Below are 17,314 nucleotides of genomic sequence, written 5' to 3'. Positions count from 1 at the left end.
CAGACTGAAGTCATGGGAGTTAATTTTCATCTTCGTGAGCAGGTGTGGAAGTTCAGACTGTTCACCCCTGGTCTCCTTGGCCACAGAGCAAATCTGATCACTTTTGTTTTTTAGAAAAAGACTTGCTAACAAAAACAGTGCTTTTAATTCCAACTTGATGGTGCACAACTTTACAGCAACAAGAGCAGCAATGTTGGATCTGCTGTGGGGCAGCATTGTCCTGCTGTCCTCCTGCCCCAGCCTTCAGGAGGCTTTGCTGGGAGCTGCCCTGGGCTGTGCATGTGTCATGTAGCACAACTTTCTCTCTCCCAGGAGCTCTCCCTGTGCTCTGCCCCATGTCCATGGAGCAACTGGTTTCTGCACAGCCCTGAGAGCCAACCATGCCACTGTCAGAAAGCGAACGATACTTTATATGCTTTAAGGGATGAATAATTTGTCATCTTGCTCCTTTTGTTGCACCTGCTGATGAAGCAGCTGCTGGTAATTAGGCAGGCCTGGTGCTGGCACTGTGCTCCCCTCCTCAATGGGGCTGCTGTAACCTGTGTGTGTCACTACACCTGTAACTAACCCTCATTCTCAAGAGGGCTCTGTCAGTTAACGCTGATGCTCGTTAAACTTCTTAGCTTGCTTTTGACACGTAACTAACTGCAAAGGCCAGGTGATATTTTAGTGCTCTTGCTGTTGTACCGTGCGCTACAAAGGATGGCCTTTGCAGCACATAAAACTCAAGAGCAAACACAGGAGGTTGGATTGCAGTGATATTTATTGCTTATGGCCTTGGCTGGTTGTATTGTGAGGGAACTATATTAAACGGAAGAAAATGTGCCTGGCTGTTCTTCCTGGGGACACGTGTAAGGAGATGCTGCCTGGTGGAGCGCTGTCAGTGGGAGGAACTGGGGACAGCTGGCTGCAGGTGGGTGTCCTGTAACCAAGGGCTGTCACGATGGGCAGGAAATGACTTTGTATTCTTGGCAGGACCCATAGAGTGCCTCCTGCCTGTGAGCGTGGAAGGAGCCAGTTGACCTTTTTGGGCAGCGCATCACTCCTAAATGTGGAGGGTGAGATCTGGGGAGGTGAGTATCAGGGCTTCCTCTGCCAGTGTCGGGTCTCTCTGGGGGAGGATATAAAGTGACCAGAGTTGAGCCTAATTTAGCTGGTGAGCTGTGACAGCTGGTGGCTGTGTGTTTGGTGGGGGAAGAAGCACCCCAAGGCATCTCCCTAGATGCTGAGCCTTGAGGGTTATGTTTTTGATAGAAAATAATGGTGATGATTTGCACCCTGATGTTTCAACAGTGTTCATGTTGGACCTCATCTTATTCATAGGCCTGTCCTAGGAGGCACTCTTAATGCTTGAAAAGTTGTGTCCTCAAAATTAGATTTTCTCCTCTGACTCTCAGCAAGCAGCAGCCATGTTCTGAGTGCAAAGGAGAGCGATGACCTTGCCCAGAAGCCAGCCCAGCCATCAGCCATTAATTAGGGACCAAGGAGGCTGGAAAGACCCCATTCCCGGGATTACTTTTGGTCTGGTTTGTCTCAGTTGAGTGCCTGTTTAATGTGAAGTACATAAATACTTGTGGCAGTGGTGCTGGGGGCCCCGGGCTCCCCGTTCCAGCTGGGTGCCTTCCTCAGCACTGCCAGCATTGTGTCCCTGTTCTGCCTCCACGAGGGGCTGGGGGATGGAATGGTGCTGCTGGAGGGAGCCCACAGCTCCCAGGTGCTCAGCCAGGCACCACCTGCCCCCGTGTACCCTCGGGTGGGCAGGCTGGCTGCTCTCTCTTCCATTGCTGATGAGATCAGGGATGTTTGCTATGAAGTTTTCCTCCTGCTGCAGGGATTAAATCTCTGCTGAGATCAACAGCTCTGTAATTAACCTTGCATTGGGGTTGTCTCATCAGGCAGTAGGTGACTGCCACATTGGGTGGTTGTAAAGCTCTGTGGGACTAACAGTGGACTATCTGAAATTATTTTCTGGCCTTTGGGACAAAACAAGTGTGAAAGTGAGGCTAAAGAGAGCAATGCCTTGTGGGCAGCAGCACCCTCAGGGTGGCACTGTGGGGTTAGGGGTGCATGCTCTGGCAGCAGGTCAGTGCTATGTACAGAAATATGAGATCTGGGGAGTCCCTCTCTGCTGGGAGCTCCTAGGGAGAAGGGGATGCTGCTGGGAAAGAGGTTTATTTGCAGAGTGGCAGAATGAAAACAGGGGGGGATAACTCCTTCCGGCACAGCTCCAGGCTCACCAATTCCTACCTGTTTGCTCACAGGCAGCCCCGACAGACATTGCTGACAGCTGGCGAGTGGCTATATGTGCTGGAGCCTGAGCCAAAAGGAAATCTCCCAGCTGTGTCACTGTGGGTTGGACCAGGGGTGGGAGAGGGTGGTGGAGACCCCTCCAAAAATATTACTAATGGGGCTTAGAGTGTGTTGGTGGTACAGCACCTGTCTGTCCTTCCGTGTGCTGTGGTGTGGGATTACGTTGCACTGAAGCCGTGATGTGTGCATGGTCGAGAGGCAAAAGTACCATGCTCCTAAGCTAGGCATGTGCATCTGCCTTGTGTTTTTAGTACCCATCCCTTAAACTGAATATAGCATCCTGACCCAAACACCCACTGGCTGAGGGCACTTTCCCTTTGTCCATCTCTGCCTTGGCACTGGAATGGGAGGATGGGGATGAGGTGGTTGGTAGCTCCATCTCTACTTGTTCTCTTGTTCCTTGTGCTCCTGCCTTTAGAATCAGTCTCTGGATGCTACCATTCTTCTGGTATCATAAATATCCCAAGTTGGAAAGGACCCATAAGGATTGTCAAGTGCAGCTCCTTGTTGCTGCTTGCTGTCTGGTGTTTTATCTTCTGGTGATGTGTGCTTTATGCTTTCCTGGATGCCTTTTGGATGGCACAGCAGGGCTATGCTCAAACACAACCAAACAAAATATGGAAAATATGGCTAACAGTAATAGGTCCTGGCCTGTGTAGGTTCCCACACCTCTCCTTTGCTCAGCTGCCAACCCCCTGAGGGGTGGCTGCTTGGCACGGAGAGAAATGGGTCCATGTCCTTCTGTCTAGTGATGCTGAGCAGAGGAGAAGGAGATGGAAAGGCAAATGGCACAACTGGCTCCTGTGTTGAGCACCAGAAGCTCTCACCATACCTGCAATGGGGCATGAGGTGCTTTGGCTTAAGTGATGCCAAATCTCCAGCAGTTATATGTCCTGTGGCAGAAACTGAGGAAATGGTGCAGGTCAGCCAGAAAAAGTTCAGAGCAGCTGCAGTGGAACTTTTGCACAAAAAGTTGTGTTTCTACTTTAGCTTTAGAGACTTGGTAGCTTGTAGGAGCCCGATCCTGGCAGGAAAAGATCCAGACAGACTCCTGGAAGGTGATGAAACATTACCTCCCTAATGCAACAGTGTGTTGGAGTTAATGATTGATTTTGGAGTCTGAAGGAGACCTCTGTTTAATGGAAGCGGGCAGAGGTGTGTAGGAAAGGATGATGAAGTACCAGTGGTAATGTGCAATGAAATGCAAAGGAGAAGGAGCTGCTCCTCATCTCCAAAAGAGCAGCATCTGCAGCACTGGCCCTGATGTGGCCACAGGACTGGGCAGGGATGGACCCTGCTCAGCCCTGCACTGTTCTGCTCCTTCCTACTGATGCCATAAATAGCTGTGAGGTGGAAGGGGAAGGAACTGCCTACAAGGTGAATGAGCTGATCGTAAAGCCCAAGTAATCTTTTTCCCTCATGCCCTGTGATGGATGAGCATTTGTTTGGGTTGGGGAAGTAATACTTTCTGTACTAGGGAAAGCAGTCCCTCTGCCCATCCTGGTGCCAGTAGGGTTTAACCTCCACGTCCACAGGCACATCCTACCCCAGACATAAGCCAGCAGTCACCAAACTGCAGCGATTCATAGTGGCTTGGCAGCTATTTCTGCTGCCGACAGAGATTTACTGTCCAGTGTGGACTCATTTAAATTACTGCCAACATTTAGGGGTCTTTATCTGTCTTGCTTTACCCATAGGGATGTTGTCAGATTTGATAGCTAATCTGGAGTTAAGCTGATGATCCATAACATAGGGCCACCCTTTGGCCAGTAACTCACTTCTGTCACTGGCATTTTCAGGCTATCAAGAGTAACCAGAAAAACTGCTTTATGGCAGCTGAGAGCATCTCCTTGGAGTCTGCACAGCAGTACAGGGGGCTCTGCTATGCCAGTGGCACAAGGTGGGCGCAGCAGAGGTTTCCTCCTATTCCAGGAAACAGCATTTTGAGGGAAATAAAGTAAAACACTTCTTGTTTTCGGTCAAAGAGCGTGATGTAGAATGAGCCCTCCTTTCCCTGTTACGCTGCCTGGGGCTTGGTCTGCTGACTATAGCTTCAGCAGTGTACAAATACGAAATGGTTTGAAGCAGGCAGTGTGGGGACGTGCAGAATTTGCTTTCTGGGCAGCTGATAAAACAGCTGACGTGCCCAACTCATTGTTTTTCTAAGCACTGAAAATGACTTTTCCAGGTCCAAAGCCTGCTTCCCCATTATTAATGTTTGATTAGCAATTGCTCCTTGTGCTGAGCTTGAAACAGGAGTACAATTAGGAGCAGGTTTCTCCTCTGCCACGTCTGCATGGCTAAGATGGGCCACAATGGACCCTTCTGTCTGGGGCTGATGCAGTCAGCAGGGCGGTGGTATCTGTGCATGCACACGTGCACTCACTCTTACAAGACAGACCCTGCTGTTCACATGTATTTTTAAGGTTTTAAATTCCCTTATTTGTAATGGCATTTGGTACTCTGTGCCAGGGAACACTGGGTATCTCCGTAATGTGTGTTGCATTTTGTTGCTGCCCAAGATGGAAAAAGCTCTTCAGAGCTCAGAAAGAAGCAAGTAAAATTGATGCTGGTGATGCTGTATTGAGTTCTGGCTTGTGCTTGCTTCTGTGTCGCCAAGGCCTTCTGCCCACAGAGAAGATGAAAAGGAATGGAGATGGGAAATGGGAAGGTGGCGAGGAGGGCATCATTGAATTCCATGGTGAGGGTTGGTTAAATAATAAGAGAAGTATTCGCTAATAAAAGATAATTTTTTCCGTGCTATTTCTAGGGCTAATAAGCAAAGGAAGTGGAGAGAATTGATTCTCCTTGTTGCATGCTTGTGTATGATCAGGCCACAAAACTCAAAACACATGAGTTTTCAAATAGTCCTCAACTTCAGGCTTTTAAAATGGGTTCCTTGCGTTGGTTCTCGCTGGTGATCAGATAATGACCTTCGTAAGCAAAACAACTCCAGCTGTATTTCATAATGGGAATATACTTCTGTACATTGTAATGAGCTGTTAACAGGGAACAGTATCGTGTGAAAATCTGCACGTTTCCCATGATGCTGCCCTGATTTAAAAGCCACCCATAAATTAGTCAGTGTTGCGAATTTAAAGGTCAGGATTGGCTACAAGATCTATTTTTCTCCCCTTAGACAATGTTTTCAGCAGGCTGGAATTTAAAATAGAAAAACCTGACCTGCTGGGACTTGTAAGAGTTGGGTGGAACGTGTGGTGGCCTTTGTGTTGGGTATCTGAAAGTGAGGAGAATGAACAGCTTTGCTCCTCCAAGCTCCTTACCAAACCTCCATTAGGATGGCATCCAATGTTCTGCTCACAGCTCTTGAGCTGAGCGTCTGCGAGGTGCCTAGCAGAACAAGAGGTTGGTTGGCCATGCTGGTTTGGTTCATGACGTGAAGCGTTGTGTGGCTCAGCGCCCAGAGAGTTTCTGCTGTGAAGGTCTTTGGATGTGAATGCTTGATTTCTAAATGTATATTGCAATTCTGAATATTATTTTAGCTGCAAGATCAGTCTCCATCCTCTCCAGCTTCTTAGGTTTGATCATATTCCAGAGGCTTACTACAAACACGCAAAGAATTTCAGCAAAACTCAGTGGAACACTTTTATTAAATTCTTTCAGTCATGCAAGCTAAATTAAATGACAGCTCTGTCCACCGAAAGATTACAAATATCAATCAGACTTCTCCCCTAAACTCACGAAGGAATTAAATGTTTTTCTAAAAGTCTTCTATTCCCCTTAATAATCAGTTTGGCTGTTCTCTTTGCTTTTACATATTTTTGAAGTCTGTTGAAAGGGATGATTTCTGCCCTAAAGGAGCACAGTGCTTGTATCTCATGGCCGATATTTCATCTGAATTTGTGGACACAATTCTGGTATTGCTCAAATTGATATTTGCAATACTGCGAGCATAGTTTCCAAGATGAGAAAACGACTGTTGAACTGCAGTCCAAAGAACACAACGTTGATTTCTTTTTGGAGACGGGAGATTAATGATAAAAAGTACGTTGCAGCCTTCCTTGTTTAGGTTGAAAGTGGAAAAACAAGGCCAGGTGGCTCAGGGGGCTGCTGGGATGGGGAGCTCTGAGTGAAGTGGTTGTTAAGCACGAGGAGTTATAAAGATTTCAACATACTGTCGCCCGTCCAACTCCAGCTGAGTCATTACCCCACGTTGCTGCATCTGTTTGTGTCTGGTCACTGCGTGGTTATGAATAATGGTATAAATCACGCTGGGACACCCTGGGGAGCTTTCCTTGCAGAAATGCTCGGCACGCTCTTCTGATCTTGCTTGTTGTTTTTTTTTTTTAGGGGGCGGGGGGGGGGAGATCACAGGACAAACTGAGGAACAAATATTTGTGCCAGTGTCCACGTGTCTGGGGTTAGGGTAGGATGTGAGAGCAATGATTTTTGGACACAAATCCAGCACGTGTTTGAGCTGGTGGATCTTGTAGTTGGGAGCATAGGATGTGGCCCATATGCTTCTTCCCATGGTTACAGTGCAGATGGGAGATGGGTGCCCCACAGACACCTCTGAGACGTGTGCATACACACGGGCTCCCACAATTAGCACTCTGGTTTACATTGGGTACATTACAGTGTATTTTTGCCATTATGGTTTAGCAGAGAAGAGCAGATATGATTGTAAACTCTTGCAGCTGGGTAATTGTGATTAAGTTGAAGCTATCTCGCTATTACGTACTACTTTAGCGATCACCAGACTATGTATTTTCCTGTCTCTTACCATAGTCTGTACACCACAAGACATGAATTAACTGTAATGTTAGGGTAGCAGTCATCTCTGTTTGCTATTTAAGGATGGAGAAGCTATGTTCAGTGATCCGAATATAACTTCATAAAGCACACAGACCGTGCTGGGTGGCTGTGCAATGGTTCAGTGTGGCCATGATTTTGTGCCAGCTGAAGCCATGGCACCCAGCAGCGCTCTCTATATAAATGCCCAAGATTGTACTTTGAGATTCCCACCCACTAGGTTTCCTGTCTGTGCTATCAGGGAAGGACCTGATGGGCGATACTGCTGGTCCTGCTCTCCTGATAGGACTTTATTGTGCTTCACACTATGTCAGTGACCCTTGAATCACAGAATCACCAAAGTTGGAAAAGACCTCCAAGATCATCCAGTCTAACTGTCTACCCATCATCAACATTTCCTACTAAACCATGTCCCTCAGTTCAATATCTTGCTGTATGGGTGAGATGATGCCCAAGTAGGTTTGCAGGGCTGAGGCTATCCTGATTCTCGCGTGCATCACTGTGCCCATCAGACACTGGTCAGATTGTGCTTGGCTACACTGAGGCCCATGTGTTGTTTCTTGGGAAGTTCCCATTTCATTGTGGCTACCAAGGCTGAGAAATTCAGCTGCTAATTTATAGCATGCCAAGAAAAGAAATAGAAATATGAGAAAGAGTGATTTTAATGTATGAAAACAACTGAAAAATTCTAATATTTTCCCACCCCTGTGAGCTTATTAAATCTGAAAATATCCCAAAACTTTATTCTCTCTGCCAGAAAGCTCCTTATGCCTCTGTTATGGGTAATGGAATTTATGCTGCTGAGGTGCACAGTGAGGTTCCTGCTGGTGTGCTTCATGCTTCAGGTACAATGGGAGCATCCTGCAGTGGTGGTACTCAGGACTCACTGGGGCAGTGAGTCCTAAGTTGTGTGGGGCACTCTCACTGTATTTTTCAGCTGATACGTTGTGATCTGAGCTGTGCTGTTAGGTGTGTGGTTGATAAAGTCTGTATTTATGGTGTGCTTATTTGTTACTGAAGTCTTTGTTTACAGCATTGCAGGACTCGATGGATGTTGTCTGTTCTTGGCATGTGTCTGAATGAGCCACAGTGCTCCTTGGTCCCTCAGCGTGAGAACCAGCAGGTCTACATGCAGCAAGTGCAAGTGCACGCTGTGCCTCTGAGTTTTACGTCTACAAACATTTCCTAAGCACTGTGGGCTGACTTTGGAGGGGAGAAATGCAAAGAGTGATAAGGGCTGAGCAGCCGCCGTGTTTGGTTTGCGTGAGGTCTGCCCCACACTATGCCCAGCTCTGTACTGGTGTATGTATGGATATCACTTTTTTCTCCTCATGGTCACGCTGTGTTCTGGGAAAGGCCTGTGAGCTTCTAAATAAAATAAGGCTCTGGATTTGAGAGCTTGGGCAATCTGAGCTTGGATGCGCCAAGAAAATGCATCTCTGAAGCTGCACTTCACCGGCTAGCACTGCTGAGGGGCCGTGCTCTCTGATTCAGGTGTGCAAGGCTACACGTCACCTTTGGGGAAACATATATAAGGAAAAACCCTCATCCTTGCCACGTCCCTTTGTCACCCATGGGTGATGCTCAATGTGGACCCGTGCAGCAGAGCTGTGTCATGGTGCTGCTCCCCACAGGGTGCAGCAGGGAGCTGGAGCGGTCTCACTTGGAGCCATTTGTTTTTCATTACACTATGCTGCTCTAATATAAACAATAAGGTATGTGGACACTGCTGTGGACAGAGAGCCAGATGCTGAAAGCATTCCTCCAAGGCTGTATAAACTTCAGCAGCTAAATATTTTAGGAACTGTTTTCTAAGACTTGCTTAATAGTTTAAAAATATAACCTAGATTCCAGATATTAAAAAATGCCTTGAAAGGCACGCATATTGCTGCAATAGCTGGAACCAACTAAAGTCCTGAAGTAAGCAGAAGGCTCCCATTTTGCAATATCTTCTCTGTTACTTATCCTTTTTCTCTATTATTATTATTTTTTTTAATGCAGAGATTAAACTTGAGAGGCTTTTAACAGCGTAGTGGTAGCGATAGAAATTTTCAGTGTATATTAATGGTCTGACTCACGCTTTTTCAAAGGGAAGCTGGGTTGGTGATGAAATCACTGGGTTCTTTCAGCAAGAGCAAAATCAGGAAAGTCAGTGGGAAGAGGAAGGCAATATCTTAAAGATGTGTCTAATTCTGCACGCACTGCACGATGGTGCTGAGAGCTTCCACCCGTGGCTTAGAGCACCCCTGACCTTCAGTGGAGGTATCCAGCCCCTGCTCAGTGATGTGCAACCTATCAGAAGCAGTTAGGGCTTGAAAGCTCTGAAGCTGTTTTTTTGCTGATTTTGGCTTTGCTTGGAAATGTCGGAGATGCTTGATGTGGATTATGGGTTCTTTCACTGCACTGCTTTACCAGGTAAAGTCAAATCCTGCCTTAATCCACCACTTTAGAATGCTCATTTCTGTAAGCATCTTCTGGGTGCTCCCATCACTGTGCTGCCTGCCCCAGGCAGGGTGATGCCAGGATGAGGGATCTCTGCTGTGGGATTTGCAGCATACAGAGCTGTCCTGGTTTCCCAAAGTGGTGCCAGAGGGATCTGTCATTTCTTGTCCCTCATGCTACCCCTCAGATGGGCAGTAATCCCTGAGAGCAGCTCCATGGTGCTTTCCAACAGGTCACTTTATGTTGATCTGGCAGCATGCAGACTTACAGTGGCGCAGCAGTAACCAAGCCTGGGGCTGAGCTCAGCTTGCCCTTGATCACTGGCCTGGGCTCAGCTGTGCCACTGCTTCTGTGTCTGACTTCCTGCAGGGCTTTGCCCCCACTCAGAACTCATCTAACTCAGTTCTGGAAGTGTGTTCTGTGACCTGTGGGCTTTTTGGTTGGTAGGTGTCCTACCAGAGAAAAACCAAAGGATGGAGTTTCTCAGGGTGGTTTTATTTCTTTCTCCTGTTTGTTCCGTGGGGGTTTTATGTTTGCCCATGAATGAACTGGAGCCCTTCGATGCTTTGGCATGAGGCACGCACCAGGGTCATATAGAATCATTAAGGTTGGAAAAGATCTCTAAGATCGCCAAGTCCAACCCACCCCACCACCACTGTGTCCACTAACCATGTCACTCAGTGCCACATCTGCACATTCCTTGAAGACCTCCAGGGACAGTGTCTCCACCACCTCCCTGGACAGCCATGCCAATGGCTCACCACTCTTTGAGAAGAAATATTCCAAATATCCAACCTAGCCCACTGTTGTGGTTCTGTGGAGCCTTGTCACTCAATCCTGCAAGCAGGAGATGAAGAAGTAGGGAGGGTGTTGGGAGCTGTTCAATAACCGTGATACATGCTGTTTTCCAGCTGCTCAAAGGGATGGCTTTGCCCCACCGAAAAGCTGCAGGCAAAACTCCAGAGGAGGAGGAAGAGGAGAGTGGAGACTGTGATGATGAAGATGACTGTGGCAGAGGCTCTGGGGATGGAGAGCTGCGAGTGAGGAACCAGCTTCGGTTCTTAGCAGGTAATGGGGATGAAGATTCTAGGGGTGGGTGTCCTGATGCTTCATGGCTACGTAATTAGTAAGGTCACCTCTTTCTGGTCACCCGCTGGAGGTGGAAGGGAAGGTCCAGTTGTGACTTGAGCAGTTACAGAAAGGTGGGTGGGTGCCTTCTCCTGACACCCTAACCACTGCCATCCTCCCTCCTGCTCACACCAGTGAGACCACCACATCCATGGTGGGTGTGTGGTGTCTGCTGGTTGGCGGGCTGTGGCTGGAAGCTTGACCCAATTAATGCTGGTCTCAGCTCTGTGCTCTTGGAGAGACCAGACAACCGAACCTGGATAAAATCAGCTTTACAGCTTTGAAGTTTAAGAGGGAAATTTGGGCTCTTAAACGAAGCACAGATGTTTATAAACTTCCTTCCATTGGCCTGGGATAATTAAAATATCCTTAATGAAGTGAGAGCTGAAATATCAAATGCCCGTTTCATATCAAAGATTATTGACACATTATGTAAAGTATATAAAATACATATATTCAAATATTGGTTTGGAGAAGGAAAAGGCTCTTTAAGTTCGCCAACCCAGGTCTGAAAGAGAAACGTATCATTCAGAGAAGGATAAAATGTCCTTTCTTTCATCCAAGTACTCAATATCAAAGTGTATGCTAAGGAAACGCAGGTGATCCATGTTGTCCTGAGCTGAGTGCAGAGATACGTGTTTCATTTTCCACCATCTTTGCATCACACTTCCATGCTATTTTAATGTGTTTCTGATTTCCTCTTCCAGCCTTTCCCATAATATCATCAGCTGTGTGTATAATCCTCTCTGCCTTTTTCTATCTCTGTAGGCTGGTTTAATCACTGTATTGATCCCCAGATAACCTGCCTGTCTGGCAATTTAGACCTCTCTTGTCACTGCGGTATGCGAACATGTTACATGAAAAGAGGGCTTATCCTCCCTGTGCTACTCTGCTGGAGGGTGTTTGATGCTGACTATGCTAAGAATGGGTAAATATTAACACAGTGGAAAAGCAGCCATGGCTTGGGGCACTGTGTCCCGGCAGGTTAAGCCTATCAGGCTGTTGGGAGAGCTGTGTTTGGGCAGCGCAGCTTCTGGGCACTGGCTGGCCTGGTGGACAACACTGTGTCATGGTTTGGGCCACAGAGACTTTCTGGTTCTTCCTCAGCTGTGTATGCTATGATACTCATTTTTGATGTGTTCTCCCTTAGAGTAGAAAGGTAAAGTTGATCTGACAGTGACAGAATCGTGTTTGGTTGGTACAGGATAGACAGTGACACTGTTCAAGTTTTATGTTGGAAACAAGCCTGGGAAAAGTTGCTGATGATGTGGAAATACTTTCAACACTCTAAGAACATTTCTTTTTTGACTTTGAAAGGGGTGTTTTTCAATTATCTTTTTTTCCATCATATCTTATGTACGTAACACAAAATAAAAGGGACCAGAAACCATTCCACATCTCCCCCCAGTTCCACAAATTCTAAATTCTAGGTTAGCATGCCGACTTGAAACGATGCCAGGCTTTGAAATCTGGAAATACTTTTTGCAGTGAACTTCTGCTTTTGGCGTGGCTTTGTCTCCCTCCTTCCCGAGGTGGTTGCCCTGTAATAGAGACGCAGAGACTGGGAGTGGCTGGGATTGAGTTGCTGAGGTTCCCTGCGGCAGCATGAAGGCAGCAGGGCTGGATGGCCAGCAGTGCAGGTGTCCTAGCAGAGAGAGTGATCAAGCATGCAAATTCTCTTTAAATGCATTCCCCTGCTCACCCTCAGGTTTGCAGTCAGGGAATGCATTTGAATGATTGGTTTTCTTAGTGGTCTGATTCAGCTCAAGAGGAAATATCCCTGGCCCCGTGATAGCAGCAGAGAACTCCCTTGCTGAGCGCTGGCTCTGCCTTATACATGGATTTGGCAGGCAGCTCTGCTGCACATGTCCTCTTGTTATCCAAGGGCAACACAGCAAAAAGCACGTGGTCCTGCAGAGTGAGGCTGTGGGCCACGTCTGGACAGCATGCCATGGCTTCTTGACCCTTAAAATCTCATTTGCAGTGGGATCACTGTGTAAGATCAAGGCCTTAACGAGACACATTAACATTGCGCTGCCACTGAGTACTTACAGTGTATTTGCTGTGTGCAAGTGGGTGCTGGGTTTATCTGGAGATTGGAGCAGAGTTGGCCATGCCCAAGGTCTGTGCATGAGAAGATGCACCACCCAAAAAGTTGGTCCTTGGGATGCTGTGTCTGTGCTGGTGGTTGAAGTGACCCATGAAGGTGGTGGAGTCACCATCCCTAGATGTGCTGCAGAACCATGGAGCTGTGACATTGAGGGATGTGGTTACAGGCATAGTGGGGGTGGGTAGGGGTTGGACTTGGGGATCTTAGAGGTCTTTTCCAGCCTTTATGATTCCGTCATGTGGTTCTCAAAGGCGTATGTTTGGTGGCCCTGCTAGGCAGGGGGGTTGGAACTACATGATCCTTGAGGTCTCTTCCAACCCGGGTAATTCTGTGATTCTGTGATTCTCCTGCTCCATAGTTTGGGTCTCCAAAGGTTTGGGAAATGTGGAGATCTAAAAACAAAAAAGAAAGCAAAAAATCCTCAAACAAAGTCACTCTTGAATACAGCCCAGTTTTGATTTATCGCCTGTTGTATAAAATGCTACCTTTGTTTCCTATTTATAATGACCCTGTAATAACTGGACACTCAACTTAACCTAATGATTTAAACATACTTGTAAACTGTCAAGTCAAAAGTTTGTGAGCGACTATAAACATATGTTGGTGAGTGCTGTATGCTAATAAATTCATTATTATGGTGCCCCAGTGGGAAACACGGAGATGGCAAGCTTTATTTTTTTTTATGATAGGTCTTTTATTGTTTGTCACATCTGCAACATATTAAGGATTTTGAAGGCAGATAATGTTTACAATAAGAGGAGGATTGAAAGCCTTCCAGCTCGGTGAAGAGCGCTTCCTGTTTGTCAATGGAGTAACCGTGGACCCAGCACCCTGTGCACAGAGCTCCAAAAATAGAGATGTGTCCAGACGTGTGCGTGTATTTACGCCACACCAATGGCAAAGCATGCCAGTGAATAAATCATAGCATTTTTCCCCCCCAAATCATTAGTCGGTGTGAATGTATTCCAGAAAGCTGTGCTTACAAACATCCTCACACTGCTGAGATCAGTCATCCTACACTGTGTACCCAAAGCAAAGCCTGGGGAAGCTGCTGCTCCAGACAGCCACCCACTAATTAGCTCACCTCTGGCATTCTCACTCATGATGCCACTTATAACTGCTGAGCCGACTGCCAGTAAGCCTGAAAATGAAACATAGGTGCTGAAGATGCTCCTCTGCTGAGCAGCTGTAGTAGGAACTGGTGTTGCCCTGAGCTGCCTGTAGGCTATCGTGGAGATACTGGGGTAGAAATGTGCCTTTTAGTGTCTGGAGGAACACCCGGGAATATCTTAAGCGATCCAGCAAGCAGGGTCAGGGGACAGGGGGAAGATTTACCCTTCCAAAGTATCTGTGTTAGGCAGTAACAAAAGTAGTCTTGGGAACAGATGGATTTGGCAGCGCTGAGTAGAAACAGTTTATCCTGAGAAGGGAAGTTGGCCTCATCCCATGAGAGGTATAAGGATGGATGTGTGCAATAAAGATATATAAGGATGGCTTGGTGCTTTGTGTGTGTAAAACAGCTCTTCTGCCTGACTGCTCCGGCTGCACAGCACTGGGTGTTGCCTTTCTCATCTTCATTCGTTGCTTATAAGGGCCAAGGGAGTTTGCAGCTGGAGCCCTGTTTGCTGACTTGGTGCTCGGGGTGCATCTTGTTTTCTGCTCTTTCTCCTCTGTGGGGTTTGTCTGCAGCCCACAATGAAACCCAGACATAGCATAGCCCTCTCTTTTCCAAGATCCGTAACTTCTTAATGGTTTCTGACTTGACCACTGGTGCATCCACTTTGCAGAATTGTTTCAGAAAACCTTGTCTAATTCCTTTGGTCGTGTTCCTCTCATTACCCTGGTTTCTCACACTCTGTGTCTGCTGGTTCTCTCTCACTGCTTGGAGGCAGACCAGCAAAATGTAAAATATTTACAAGATCACCTCTTCAGATTCTTTATTGCAGTGCTTGTTTCTCTGTAAATGCCTTCAGGGTGCCCGTATCCGAGCTGCAGGTATCTGCTGATGCTGCTCTGCCTGATGCCTGGGCAGCCAGTTCCTTTGGTTGTTTATCTGTCTGCTGAAAAAGACATTTTCAAACACCAGATTTACTTCAGAATACCCCATCTGCAGAGATGCTGCATTACAAGGCATCCGTCCTGCCCCAGGGTGAAAAAAATGGCCAGGCTAAATGTCAGCTGGATTATCCCAATGGAAGTGCTGGAACGGTACCCATTAAGACAGTGCAATAGCTTGATTATTGCTTAGCTTTGCTTTAAGTTTTTATGTTTGTTGAAATTTCTCCTTTTAATTAATATTTGATTGGGAGTCAGGTGTTCTGTTCTTGTCCAAATACAAGTGAGGAGAGAGGGGGGAAGCAGTTGTCTGATGCTGTAATTGAGTGTCAAGTTCATTAACTCACTATGGAAATCAGCAACAGTGATTTTTTTACCCGTAGGCTTTCAGAGCAGAGGTGTTTCTAGCACTCTTTGGCTGGCTGTTGGTGGTGATGTGGGTCTGCCAGGCCTCTCGGTACACATAATGTGTACATTTTAATGGTTTCTTGCAACTTCTATACTGAGAGTTCCTCTGAAGGAGTGGGAGGTCTGAAGGAGGTTCATCTCTTCAAATAAGAATGCACTTTGAGATAAGTTATGTGTATGCCGAGAATGTTTGTGAAATTGGCAAGTAAATCCACTGGGTATATTCATTCCATGCTCTTATTTTTCTGGTTTTTAATTGTATTTTATTTTGATTTATTCTCTCAAACGTTTTTAGTGTTGTGGTTGTGGGTGTATATGAAACCAAGCAGTTTGTATCTTGCATCTGTAGGAGCCAGCTTCCACTTTGACCCAAAGCAAAGAATAGAATAGCAGGTTTATTAAAGCAGGATCGGTGGAGGGCATTTAAATCCCTGATAGTCACCTGACCGTAAACACGTGTGTCGCAATCACAGTGTGGGCAGAAGTTGTTCTAAATACTTCTGGAATCTCAAATCAGGGCAGACGAGGCTGGTTCTTGGCCTCAGTATATGGTGATTGGGGGACGTGGAGCTGTGAACAGTGTACTGAGGAGACGCTTTTCAACAGTGTAATTTGGGAGCTGATGTATCTTTAAAGCGTTACTGAGTGCAGCATTTTACATGACTGAACGCATCTGAACAATTTCAAGTATGCAGAGATCTGCCCAGTTGCAGTGGTGATAGTCATATTTATCCGTAAGGAATGATGAATCTGTTTTTCTGTGACTTGAAAATGCATGAATTCTTCAGAAGCTGCGAAACACACTTCCTAACTCAGTACTAACTTTATTTTTTTTTATTTTTTTTTTTGTGCCATTTTTCTTCCAAGAAAGACGAAATAGTTTAAATGGATTTCTTTTTAAGGGATGTCAGTAAGGGGATATTTCAGACAGAAGCAGAACAGGTGGTTCTTGCTAATGGGCTGACAAGATAACCTTACACCGATAGCCAGGGCATCGTATCTGTGCTGGTTGCTGTACAAAGAGAGGTTTGTCTGTGAGCTCGATAACAATACAACATGTTGATTGACTTTTCACGTAGGAGAGAGTGCCCCTTTCATGAGTGGCTTTTACTAATGCCTTACTGCAGGTAAGCTGATAAGAGTGATTACAGGGATGTAATAAATGAGGCTGTGATTTGTGGCCCTTCTTGGTGTGGCATGAGATCCCAAACTGGGGTGCTCTGGAGCATGTCACTATGGTGCTGGGGACTGGGCTGGAGGCAGCAGCAAGGTTTGAATTGGAGCCACACCTTGTGTACTGCCTCCCAGTTTGGGCTTGCAGTCTTAAGAGGTCCTTTCCAACATGAATGATTCTATGATATCATGAAGCAGGGGCACCTGGAGCTTGTATGGAGTCAAGAACACATCCTGGGGTCTGATGCTAGTGGTTGATTCTCTCCAATCTGTGTGGGTTTTTTTTTAGCCCTTGTTGAAAAGATAGTGAAAAGAGAGACAGGGATGTTCCTCCAGAGAAACCTCTCAGGACTCTGTGTTGTTAATTCTTTTATTTCTCTCTTCTTTCTCTCTTCTCCCCAACCCTTCTTTGCTGCAATTGTGAGTAAAAACAGCTTGCGTTTGGGTCTGACCTGCAAATCACTCGTCAGTTCCTGTATTACCAGGGCACGATCGGTTACTGAGTCAACACCGCTCTGTTCGCTTTCCGTGTGTGTCAGAAACAGGGGAATTCATCATTCGTCAGGAAGAAGCTCTCTTCAACTGCTCTGCATTAGCTGTGACCTGTATGCATGTATCTGCCAGCCTTGCTGGGGCCAATACTAGCAGTAACACGAACTGAGCCAGGTGTATCTGAGCGCTGGCTCCGTCGATTCCCCCTTAGACCCCACCAGCTCCACGACCCCTCATGCGGGAGATAAATGAGCTGTGAGCTGGAGGGGAGATGTCTTCCTTCCCATGTGCTGGGTGTTGGTGGCCTGTGCTCTGCAGTCACCATCCAGCCTGAGCTTTTGTGGTCTCCAGGGCTTTTGTGGCTTGAAGTGGAGTGCAGATGGGTTTACTCGATAGCAAAAGATTTCTTGCAGACATGCGCTT

General features: G+C 46.7%; 1 protein-coding gene across 2 annotated transcripts in view; it reads left to right on the top strand.

Annotated features, from left to right (window-relative positions):
• GPC3 (glypican 3) overlaps nucleotides 1-17,314 on the top strand; it is a 110,895-nt gene that overhangs the window by 78,206 nt on the left and 15,375 nt on the right. For both annotated transcript variants that reach the window (XM_015860426.2, XM_015860427.1), the window contains exon 7: nucleotides 10,437-10,593. In XM_015860426.2, coding sequence (XP_015715912.1) covers nucleotides 10,437-10,593 — 157 coding nt within the window. The remainder of the gene's footprint in view (nucleotides 1-10,436; nucleotides 10,594-17,314) is intronic.

Source organism: Coturnix japonica, chromosome 4, assembly GCF_001577835.2.
Source record: "Coturnix japonica isolate 7356 chromosome 4, Coturnix japonica 2.1, whole genome shotgun sequence".
NCBI classification, from domain to species: domain Eukaryota; kingdom Metazoa; phylum Chordata; class Aves; order Galliformes; family Phasianidae; genus Coturnix; species Coturnix japonica.
The sequence above is the reverse complement of the archived record's forward strand: the minus strand, read 5'-3'. Positions and strand labels throughout refer to the sequence as shown.